General features: G+C 39.1%; 1 protein-coding gene across 1 annotated transcript in view; it reads left to right on the forward strand.

The window, feature by feature from the left end:
• Window positions 1-12,746, forward strand: part of GOLGB1 (golgin B1) — a gene marked incomplete at its 5' end in the record, with an annotated part of 115,439 nt that overhangs the window by 71,842 nt on the left and 30,851 nt on the right. The window contains 2 exons of the mRNA XM_006864196.1: window positions 1,542-6,688; window positions 7,660-9,553. Coding sequence (XP_006864258.1) covers window positions 1,542-6,688; window positions 7,660-9,553 — 7,041 coding nt within the window. The remainder of the gene's footprint in view (window positions 1-1,541; window positions 6,689-7,659; window positions 9,554-12,746) is intronic.

A 12,746-nucleotide genomic window follows, 5' to 3' on the forward strand; every position in this document is an offset into this window, starting at 1 on the left:
TGGCACATAACCACCACCACCAACATGACATCCACTGATTTGTTTTCTTAAGACAATAATTATAGAAATAATTGCTATGGGTTGAGCATTCTAACACAGTGACCTTTGTAATAACTTGGCTCACATTTTATTAAATAAGGCCAATTTCATGTCCAAATTCAGCTCCTTTGTAAAAATTTTAAATTACTTAATTATACATTTTTTAAATCATTTTATCTTTAGATCAATTTGTGTCCCTGATTTTTTTAATGATTTGATCCCTTTAATCTTATCTGAAAAGGAGTTTGATGACACATTACTTAAGCATTCGACTGCTGACTGAAAGGTTGTTGATTTGAATCAACCACCCATTGGAGAAAAACGTGGCTGTCTGTGTCTGTAAAAGTTACAGTCTTGTAAACTCTATGGAAGAAATCTACTCTGTCCTATAGAGTCACTATGAGTTTGCAATCACTTTGATGTCTTCAGGCTTAATTTGAATTTACCTGAATCTATTTCTTTGATTTAAAGGAGCTCTGGCAGCATAGTGGTTATGATTTGGACTGCTAATCTCGTGGTCAGCAGTTTGAAACTACCAACAGTTCCTCAGGAGAAAGATGAGGCTCTATGCTCCCATAAAGATTTATAGTCTCGGAAACCCTATGCAGGATTGCTGTGAGCCAGAACTGACTCTATGGCATATAACCACCATCACCACCACCACCATTTCTTTGATAATTAAAGCTGTCTTATCTAATATTTTCAACTTTCTCATTTCAATAGAGAGTTTATGAAAATGAATTCCTTAATTTCCTCCTTTGTGTGGATTGAAACAAAGATTTATTTTCTTCTTTCCTTTTTATTTTTAAGCAGTTCTTAAGAGGAACAAGTATGTTCTTAGGACTTCTGGTGTGGTGCTATAAGATCAGCACTGGATTGTGAATCACAATGTCAGCAGTCCAAACCCACCAGCTGCTTCTTGGAAACCCTGTACAGGATCGCTATTGAGTCAGAACTGACTTGATGGTACTTAACAACAACAACAAAGAGAAACAAATGAAAGTTTTAATATGAAGCAAAAAAAGTTTCCAAATAGGAATATCTAAAAAATAAATTCTAGATTTCCTTAGGTCTTATGGTTATGGCTTGATTACAGTGCAGGACTGAAAAGGGATTGTACATCAAATGTACAATCTGGGAAATCAAAACACATTTTAAAAATTGTAATTTGATCAGGATTGTTCTTGTTGTTGTTGTTGAAGGAGCTCTGGTAGCGTAGTGGTTACGAATTGGGCTGCGAACCTTAAGGTCAGCGGTTCGAAACTACCAGCTGCTCCGCAGGAGAAAGGTGAGGCTTTCTACTCCCATAAAGATTTACACCCTCGGAAACCCTGTACAGGGTCGCTATGGGTCGGAACCGACTCGACCCATTTTAAAAATTGTAATTTGATCAGAAGGTAGAGGCTTGGACTGCAATTTTTCAGGATTAGCAGTGTGTAAAATAATAGCTTTTAGTTAGGCTATAAAATAACTGATTGAGATTCTTTTTTTTTTTTCAATAGGTGTGCATGAGTGATAATACCAGGCTTAACAACAGCAGCTCTTCTACTGAGGAAAGTGGGCAAGATATCTTAGAGAATACATTTTCCCAGAAACATAAAGAATTATCAGTTTTACTATCGGAAATGAAAGAAGCTCAAGAGGAGATTGCATTTCTTAAGATGCAATTACAGGGCAAACTGACTGAGAGGGACCCGCAGGACCTTGGCCAGAAAGAAATGAAACCAACAGACAGTGAAGGAACAGGGCAGGATTTCCCTTTAATGTCAAATGAAGAGAGCAGTCTTCCAGCAATTGAGAAAGAAAAGCATCAAAATAGAACATCTGAGGAAATGCCTTGTAGTGACTCTGAAATAGCATTGAAATCAGCAAAGCAGGATGCTGTTGATCAATCCCTTTCTGTAGTACCAGATATTAATCAATGTCAGCAGGATGAGCTGACAAGGTTAAAAAGTCAAGTTTCGGAGCTTGAGATAAACTTTCATAAAGCAGAAGAAAACTATGAGAAAAATTTAGATGAGAAAACTATGGAAATAAGGAAGCTGACACAGCTGATTGAGGAGTTTAAGAAAAATGCTGAAAATACAAGCAGTGCATTCTCTGCTTTGTCTGAAGAAAGAGACCAGCTTCTTTCCCAGGTAAAGGAACTTAGTGTAATAACAGAACTGAGGGCTCAGATACAACAACTAGAAGCAAATCTCACAGAAGCCGAAAAGCAAAGACGACTAGAGTATGAAAGCCAGACTGCTCATCACAACTTACTTACTGAACAGATCCACAGTCTTAACATAGAAGCCAAATCCAAAGATGTGAAAATTGAAGCGCTACAGAATGAACTAGATGGTATGCAGCTTCAGTTCTCTGAACAGAGTACACTGATTAAAAACCTGCAGAGCCAGCTGCAAAAGAAGGAAAATGAAGTACTTGAGGGGGAGGAACGTTTAAGGGCTATTTCAAATAAGATGGAAGAACTTTTACATGCTCTTTCACAGAAGGAACTTGAAATAGCAAAACTGGATCAAGTTTTATTAGAGAAAAAGAAGGATGTGGAAACCCTTCAACAAACCATCAAGGAGAAGGATCAGCAAGTAACAGAAATCAGCTTTAGTATGAGTGAGAAGATGGTTCAGCTTAATGAAGAGAAGTTTTCTCTTGGGGTTGAAATTAAAACTCTTAAAGAACAGCTGAATTTACTATCTAAAGCTGAAGAAGCAAAAAAAGAGCAAGTAGAAGAAGATAAAGGTGGTCTTAAACATAATTATGATGAGTTGAGTCCAACAGGGCTAATAAGTAAAGAAGAACTTCAACATGAATTAGACCTAATAAAGAAAGAAAGTGAGCAGAGAAAGAGAAAACTCCAGGCGGCTCTTATTAATAGAAAGGAACTTCTTCAAAAAGTCAGTAGACTAGAAGAAGAATTAGCCAAAGTGAGAGATGAATCTAGGAAAGAGGTCCCACACAGTGCAAGCGAGAACAGGGAAATGGAAGAAGATAAAGAGAACAAAGAAAAGTCAGAAAAATGTATGAGTTCCAAATGCCACGAAATAGAAATGTATTTAAAGCAGACAATATCTGAAAAGGAAGAAGAACTAGAGTATGTAAGGAAGGATTTGGAAGAAAAGATGGCAGCTGAAAAGCAGTTACAGGCTATGGTCAAACAGATTAATCAGAACTTGCAAGATAAGACAGACCTAATAGACTTGCTTCAAGTGCAAATCACAGAAAACCAAGCAGTTATTCATAATTTAACCACAGGTAATAAGGATTCAGGTGATGGAGACTCAGCAGCACCTGTAAAAGAAATTGTGACAATCAATTCATCTGATACAGGTAGCGGAGAACAATGGAAACCAGAACTGGAGGAAAAGATACTGAACCTTGAAAAAGAAAAGGAACAGCTTCAAAAGAAACTACAGGAAGTGTTAGTCTCACGCAAGGTGATTCTCAAAAAGGCACAAGAGAAAGAAAGAAATTTTAAGGAGGAGCTCAAGCAACAGAAAGATGACTATAATCACTTGCAAGAACAATTTAATGAACAAAGTAAGGAAAAGGAGAACATTGGAGAACAACTAAGACAACTCCAGATTGAAGTAAGGGACTCCTTAGACAGAAAGTGTGTCACTGACCAGGAGGAATCAAGCTCTTCCACTCAAGGTTTAGAGGATCCTTTGTACAAAGCCACAGAGCAGCAAGTTGCTAAACCTATTTCAGAGTCCTACTTGAGCCCAGACATGCCGTCTCAACCTGGAGATGCAAATGCTATTCAGAGTAACACTACTATTGACCAGATTAAGGCCCAACTGAAAGAAATAGAGGCTGAGAAAGAGGAGTTAGAATTGAAGGTTAGTTCTACTACAAATGAGCTTACTAAAAAATCAGATGAGATATTTCAATTACAAGAGCAGATTGATAAACAGGATTTAGAGATCCAGAGTCTGAAGACAGCGACCAGTGAAGCTGAAGCCTCTGTAGAAAGCTTGAAGCTGACACTGGAAAGCAGTCAACTAGAAATTGTTAGATTAGAGCATCTCAGAGAATTACAGCCTGCACTAGACGAACTGCAAAAACTCATAAGCAAAAAGGAAGAAGAAGTGAGCTACCTTTCTGCTCAGCTTAGTGAGAAACACAAAATCTTTACCAAAATGCAGACAGAGACAATAGAACAAGAGGAATTAATTAAGGCTTTACATATACAACTGGAAATGCAAGCCAAAGAATATGATGAGAAGATAAAGCAGTTACAGGTGGAGCTTGGTGAGACAGAGCAAAAAACAAAAGAAAGTGAAAAAGAAGGTAAAGCAAAGCAACAGATACAGAGGAAACTGCAGGCTGCTCTTATTTCCCGAAAAGAAGCACTAAAAGCAAACAAAGACCTCCAAGAGGAGTTGTCTTTGGCCAGAGATAGCATTGAATGTCTTACCAAGTCTTTGGCAGATGTAGAAAGCCAGGTTTCTGCTCAAAATAAAGAAAAAGAGACATTTTCAGAAAGGTTCGCTTTTCTTCAGGAAGAGCGAGACAAACTTATTGCAGAAATGGACAAGTCTTTATTGGAAAATCAAAGTCTCAGTGGCTCTTGTGAAAGTTTGAAACTAGCTCTGGAGGGTCTTACTGAAGATAAGGAAAACTTAATGAAGGACATTGAATCATTGAAATGTTCTCAGATTGCAGAAAACACTGAATTGCAAGAGAAACACAAAGAACTACAAAAAGAGTATGAAATTCTTCTGCAGTCCTATGAGAATGTTAGTAATGAGGCAGAAAGAATTCAGCATGTGGTGGAAGCTGTGCGGCAAGAGAAGCAAGAACTATATGGCAAGTTGAGAAGCACAGAAACAAGCAAGAAAGAGACAGAAAAGCAGTTGCAGGAAGCTGAACAGGAGATGGAGGAGATGAAAGAAAAGATGAGAAAGTTTCCTAAATCTAAGCAGCAGAAAATCCTAGAGCTAGAAGAAGAAAATGACCGACTAAGAGCAGAAGCAGAGATTCACCCTGCAGGACATACATCTAAAGAAAATATGGAAGCACTTCTTTCTTCCAATTCCAACATGAAGGAGGAGCTAGAAAGGGTCAAAATAGAATATAAAGCCCTTTCTAAGGAGTTTGAGGCTTTAATGACTGAAAAGAACCTTATAAATCAAGAGGTTCAAGATTTAAAGCATCAGATAGAAGAGAATGTTTCCAAACCAGCTAGGCTAGAAGCCACTAAGAAACACGATAACCAAATGCATAATATTGTTGAGACAACACAGTCTGTGTTTGTTGAAGCAAAAGAGAAAGACTCTCTGAGTGTAAGTACAAGGCCTGAACATACAGAATCCATTGTGTTAGAGAAAAGTGCCAAGAGCAATCCTGACCTAAGTGAGAATATCAGCTCACGTTGTGAAATTAAGAACTACCTACAGCAGATTGATGAGCTCAAAGGAAAAATTGCTGAGTTAGAGAAGGAGAAGCATGAAATCAAGGAAATCAGTCAGGCACTGGAAAATGAGAGAAATACCTTACTGAATCAAGTATTTTCAAAGAATGGTGAACTTCAAATACTTCAGGAAGAAGTAACCAAAATAAACTTGTTAAATCAGCAAATCCAAGAAGAATTGTCCAGAGCTACCAAATTAAAGGAGACCGCAGAAGAAGAGAAGGATGATTTGGAAGAGAGGCTTATGAATCAGTTAGCAGAACTTAATGGAAGCATTGGGAATTATTATCAGGATATCACAGATGCCCAAATAAAAAATGAGCAACTAGAATCTGAAATGCAAAATCTTAAAAAGTGTGTGAGTGAACTGGAAGAAGAAAAGCAGCTGTTAGTCAAGGAAAAAACTAAAGTGGAATCAGAAATACGAAAAGAATATTTGGAGAAAATACAAGGTGCCCAGAAAGGATCTAGCAATAAAAGCCATGTGAAGGAACTTCAGGAGCTGTTAAAGGAAAAACAGCAAGAAGTTAAGCAGTTGCAGAAGGACTGCATCAGGTATCAAGAGAAAATTAGTGCTCTGGAAAGAACTGTTAAGGCCTTAGAATTCGTTCAGTCTGAGTCCCAAAAAGACTTGGAAATAAGCAAAGAAAATCTGGCTCGAGCTGATGAATTGCGTAAGAAGGCACAAGCAGAATTAGCTAGCTTCAGAGTATTTCTGGATGACACTCAAAGTGAAGCAGCTCGGGTCCTAGCAGACAACCTTAAGCTGAAGAAGGAACTTCAGACCAATAAAGAATTAGTTAAAAGCCAAATGAAACAAAAGGATGATGATCTGGAGCGAAGACTGGAGCAGGCAGAAGATAAACACCTGAAAGAGCAGAAGAATATGCAAGAGAAACTGGATGCTTTGCGCAGAGAAAAAGACCACTTGGAAGAGACTTTTGGAGAAATGCGGGCTACTTGGAACAAAAAGGACACAGAAGTTAAACAACTTCAGGAAAACCTGGACAGTACTGTGGCCCAGCTTGCAGCCTTCACTAAGAGCATGTCTTCCCTCCAGGATGATCGAGACAGGGTGATAGATGAAGCCAAAAAATGGGAGAGGAAGTTCATTGATGCCATCCAAATCAAAGAAGATGAACTTAGACTCAAAGAGGAGAACTGCAGTGTTCTAAAAGATCAGCTTAGGCAGATGTCCATCCATATGGAGGAACTGAAGATTAACATTTCCAGGTAAATGAAGAAAAGAAGGTCTCTATTTAAGCTATTTTTCTAAGTAATTTTGGCTTAAATTTCCTTAGAAGGTCTATTATCTTTCACTTTCCACCCCTTTCTTCCCCCACCCCTTGTCAAATAACTGCTTACTGTGGAGTCTTGGTGTGGTGCTGTAGGATAAGCACTGGACCGCAAGGTCGGTTTGCACTACAGGGTCAACAGTTCAAACTCACCACTTGCTCCTCGGAACCCTATACACAGTCGCTACAAGTTGAAACCGACTCTGTGGTACTAAACAACAACAACTTGTATTAACATGAAGAATTCACATCTGCTTCTCTTCCTATTTTTCTTCTGAGAAATCTTAGATTTCTTCCTTTCACTATTATCAAGATTTTTTAAACAGTATTCCCCAATTATTACTGTAGCCTCTTAAATGGTCTTTTCTCTTCTCTGTATTTCACATTAATTCTTACTGAATATTCCTGTTAAGATTTATTTTCCTCAGACTTCACTTTTATAATATGCTTTGAAGCTCATTAACCAACAATACCACCCACCCTTTGTATGCCTCCGCTTCTTCTAATAGAATCCCTCAGTTCTTCTATTCGATTTCCTAACTCTCATACCAACATTATTCCATAAAGGGCCAGACATTGTCTTAAGCAAAGTATAGAAAGCAAAATAAGAGAAAGTGTTACTTTTAAGAGAATAAAAAACCATGTCACCAAAGTAAGTAATATATAGAGTTCATTATTTAAATATGAATCTTTAGGTTCAGTGTACTTTTAATATGGAAAATTCAGAAGACAAGTCTATAATACAGAGAATGAATATCTCAGTTTTAAAAAGATGAACACTTTCAATTTTGCGAAAGTATCTGAGTGTTAAGGAAATCCATAAAATATGGGATCCCTTGTAGGTCTATTATGTAATATTTGTTCTTTAGATACCAGGTAGTTTTTTCATTAATGCTCTTTGTTTTTTAGGCTTGAACATGACAAGCAGGCTTGGGAGACCAAGGCCCAGACAGAGGTTCAACTTCAACAGAAGGTCTGTGATACTCTACAGGGGGAAAACAAAGAACTTTTGACGCAGCTTGAAGAGATTCGGTATCTGTACCACAACTCTCAGAATGAACTAGCTAAGTTGGAATCAGAACTTAAGACCCTCCGAGACCAGTCGACTGATTTAAATAGCTCTTTAGAAAAATGTAATGAAAGCAAAGAAAACTTGGAAGTGATTGTAAAACAGCAAGAAGCTGATATACAACATTATAAATTCAGTTATGAACAACTAGACACTGATCTTCAGGCCTCCAGGGAACTGACCAGTAGGCTACATGAAGAAATAAACATGAAAGAGCAGAAGATTATAAGCCTACTTTCTTCCAAAGAAGAGGCAATCCAGGTAGCTATTTCGGAGCTGCATCAGCAACACGATAAAGAAATTAAAGAATTGGAAAATAAGTTGTTCTGTAAGGAACAAGACAATAAAAAAACTGTTGACAAAACCAGTCAGCTTATGGAAACGCTGAACACCATCAGAAAGGAAAGCATTCAGCAGAAGGCTCAATTGGACTCTTTTGTTAAATCCATGTCTTCTCTGCAAGATGACAGAGATCGTATAGTAGGTGACTATCAGCAGCTGGAAGAAAGACATCTTTCCGTAATCTTAGAGAAAGACCAAGTCATCCAAGATGCTGCTACTGAGAATAATAAGCTTAAGGAAGAAATTAGATCCTTGAGAAGTCATATGGATGACCTAAATTCTGAGAATGCCAAGCTAGATGCAGAATTGATTCAATATAGAGAAGACCTGAACCAAGTGATATCGATAAAGGACTGTCAGCAAAAACAACTCCTTGAAGCTCAACTTCAGCAGAATAAGGAGCTGAAAAGTGAATATGCTAAATTAGACAAAAAGCTGAAGGAATCTGAGGATGCAAAGGAGGATATGCAGAGGTCCTTTGATGCCCTACAAGAGGAGAAGCAAGGTTTATCTAAAGAGATTGAGAGATTGAAAATAACTATATCCCAACTAAAGGGACAGTTAATAGCTCTGCAAGAAGAAGGTACTCTAGGAATAGTTCAAGCTCAATTAAAAGTAAAGGAAGAAGAAGTACAGAAATTAAGTACTACCCTTTCCTACTCTCAGAACAGAATCACAGAACTGGAAAAAGAATTGGTTCATGTTCAGAAGGAAGCAACTAAGAAGGTAGATGAAATTGAAGATAAACTGAAGAAAGAATTAAAGTATCTTCACCATGATGCAGGGATAATGCGAAATGAAACTGAAACAGCAGAAGAGAGGGTGGCAGAACTAGCACGAGATTTGATAGAGATGGAACAGAAGTTACTTGTGGTCACCAAAGAAAATAAAGATCTCACAGCACAAATTCAGTCGTTTGGAAAGTCTATGAATTCCCTGCAGAATAGTAGAGATCATGCCAATGAGGAGCTCGATGAACTGAAAAGGAAATATGAAGCCAGTCTGAAGGAATTGGCCCAGCTGAAAGAAAAACAGGGCCTCCTAAGCATAGAGAGAGAGGTTTTTGTTTCTACAGCTGCCTTTCCAAAGAGCTCCACTGAGTATAACAGCTTGTCTCACCTTGAGAAACTTAACCAACAGCTCCTATCCAAAGATGAACAACTGCTTCACTTATCCTCACAACTAGAGGATTCATACAGCCAAGTGGATTCTTATTCCAAGGCTATGGCCAATTTGCAGAATGAGAGAGATCACTTACTGAATGAGCTGGACAGATTCCGCAAGTCAGAGGAGGGGAAGCAGTGGTCCGCAGCCCCACATGCAGCCAGCCCACCTGAAGTACAGAGTTTAAAAAAAGCCATGTCATCACTCCAAAATGACAGAGATCGACTAGTGAGTGTCTGTCTTTTAGGTCTGAGCTTGAAAGTTTTTGAACCTTTCTTTAAACTGTTCTTCATTTCTATAGAAAAGGATTAACTTCGTGTATGTTTGAGGCATTTGGAGGCAGGATTATACATCTCACAAGTTCTGTTTGCTCTTTGGGGAAACAGAAATGTTACATAAATTGCTTTAAATCTACCATATCCATTTTTAAAAACCATAATTTTCCTCTGTACAAAATTCTTCATTGATGGAGCACTTTTATCTGTTTATTTACACACACACACACTAATGTATAGATGCTTCCAGACTTTATCGCATGGTTTTAAGTAAAAGAAAAGTGTAGGGATCACTCAGTGCATCCTTACAATGATAGTTCAGAAATAGACCATCTGGTAAAATTAGGAATAGAGAGGACTCAGCTTGTCTCATACTAACTCAACCTTAATTTGTGGAGGGAAAAATGTTCAATGTAAAGAGTTTATTTAAGTAGGTTTTAAATGAATAATTACGTTTTCTTTGTAGGCAGAACCATTTAACCATTTTCCTTTAATTTCCAACCTGTTTTCAGTGGAGAAGACAATAAGGAGCATCATCTATAATGCTGAAATTTTGCAGTTTGTAATTTAATCCAGTGGGAGAAAGATGAGGCTTTCTGCTCCTGTAAGATATACAGCCTCAGAAACCATATACAGGGTTGCTATGAGTCTTAATTGACTCCACGGCACATAGCCACCCCCACCACAATTTTAATCCAGGTCTTTTGCAGAAAATTTCCACGTCATCAAGATTCAGAAGTAAAGACTGGATGTATGTGTGTCAAGGAAGATTGTCAGGTCATTCTCTATTATGACTTTACAGCCTTAACTTTTATGACATTCTCTAACTCTTCCAAGGTCTTGTACTTAGCAGAAAAATAGGCCAAATAAGAAATAAATTGAGCTTTGAAAGGTCAGATTTTTTCATTTTAACATGGGATCCATGCCTAGAATCTGAAAATTACAGTTTTTAACATTGTTTTTGTTAGGTGCCACTGTATCAGTTCAGAGAGATCCTATGCACAACAAAACAAAACACTGCCAGTCCTAGGCCATCCTCAACAATCATTGCTCTGTATGAGTCCATAGTGTAGCCACTGTGCCAATCCATCTTGGTGAAGGTCCTTGTCTCTTTTATTGATCCTCTATTGTACCATGCATGATGCCCTTTTCCAGGGACTAGTCCCACATGATAATATGTCCAGAGTACATGAGATAAAGTCTTGCCATCCTTGCTTCTAAGGAGGATTCGGGCAGTATTTCTTCCAAGATAGATTTGTTTGTTCTAGCAGCCGATGGTTATTTTAGCATTCTTATTTTTTTTTAAGTGTTTTATTGTGAACTATAAGGAGCTCTGGTAGCATAGTGGTTACGAATCAGGCTGCTAATCTCATGGTCAGCCTTTCGAAACTACCAGTTGTTCCGCGAGAGAAAGATGAGGCTTTCTGTTCCTGTAAAGATTTACAGCCTCGGAAACCCTGTACAGGGTCGCTATGAGTCGGAACCGACTCCACGGCACATAACTACAACAAAATTGTGAATTATGTAATAGTTTACATGGGATAATATTAGCTTTACATTTATCCTATCTTATATCGTTTCATTGCCATGGTTACAATCCCCTCCATGCATCATCAACCAACCAAAGGATATATGCCGCAAGTCTGCCCCTCTGTTGTCAGCACACATCCCCTCTCCCTCTCTAGGTCTAGAGTCCCCAGCCACTCCATCTCTCCATGTCATCGTCTCTGCCTCCATCTCTGGCATCACTGTTTCTCTGGGTAGGGTCGCACACTCCACTGTTTTCCCTTAATGGTCCCAGGGACCTCTGCTCCTGGACTGCAAAGTCAGCCACTGCTCTCCTTTTGCTACAAAACATCTACCTTTAAATTTCCAACCCTCACAATCAGCCCTGATAGCAATTATTCACTATTGTACCACAAGAGTCCTATCCCCATCTCCTTTCATCAGCCCCGCCCAGACAGATTGCATACTACTCAGTGGAGATTCTACCTTCCTCCGCGCCCTCTGGATCTAGGCTCCCTTTTGAAAGCTTGTAAGCCAATCACTTCCTGCCTTTGTAGACACCCCCCACCCCCCATTTTGAGTACCCAATGTCCAAGTTGCCCATCCCTGTCTACCCTTTGTATGGAGGGGGTGGGAATGATCCTTGCTGTAAAGATTTGTTCCCTTTTTTGAGCTACTGCATCCATACAATGTCACGTTCATCAAATTGTATCAGATTTCTCTTTTTTCCCCTCTTCTTTCTTCTAGTTGAGTTCTTCTCATCACCCAGTCATTGAAGTCAGGTCAAGTGGGTATTATCTGCAAGTGTAGGTGTTCTTGTGCATTTCCCCTCACTTCTTATCAGCTGGACACTTCACTCTCCACTCTAGTCCTCTGTGGCTGTGTCACTGACTCTGGGCCCTGGAGTCCCCAGGTCTTCCCACACTGCTGGCCAACCAGGTCTCCACCCTGGTTCACAGGCGTCTGTTGAATGTGGTAAGACTTAGCTTTCGCAGCTTCATTGTTATTTTTTTCCTCACTTCTTATCAGTGACTAACGTGGTCACCAGTCAGAGTGCATGTCTGCTTGTGTATTCCCCTTGAGTCTTAGTCTTGGAAAGGGTTTTGCCCTGAGGGGACCTGACCACTTGGCTTCATGTCTCCTGGGCAAGCAACTTGCATGTTATTGTAGTAGTCGGTTGGACTGCTGTTCTTGTTATTTGTTGTTGTTGTTGTTGTTTTCCCCTGTCGGTCTTTCTTTCAAGAAATATCTTCTGTTCTTTTAGCCGCTCCAGGCTGGTCCGCTTGTCCTTGCAAGTGGAAATTTCCCACCTCAGAAGATTCTGGATGTGGTTCAGGATTCCACCTATGGTCTTATGTAATTCAGAGGCTCTGCAGGAAGCCTACTTCACTGGACATGCTGTAGCCCCATTTTAGGCCTTCCAATCAATTATAGGCTGAAGATGGACTTACAAGCTTTCTGTGGTGATATTTCTGACTATTCCTATCACCCCCTCAAGTGTCTATTTTATAATGGTGTGCAAGGGAAACTAAGATTCAAAAGACATCCAAGCATCTTAACATTATTTCCCCCCATTTACCCATTCCAACCATGCCTCAATCCCTGTATCCCAGAGCACTGTTGTTCCAAGGTTGTGCATA

Source organism: Chrysochloris asiatica, unplaced genomic scaffold, assembly GCF_000296735.1.
Source record: "Chrysochloris asiatica unplaced genomic scaffold, ChrAsi1.0 scaffold00061, whole genome shotgun sequence".
Taxonomy (NCBI): Eukaryota; Metazoa; Chordata; class Mammalia; order Afrosoricida; family Chrysochloridae; genus Chrysochloris; species Chrysochloris asiatica.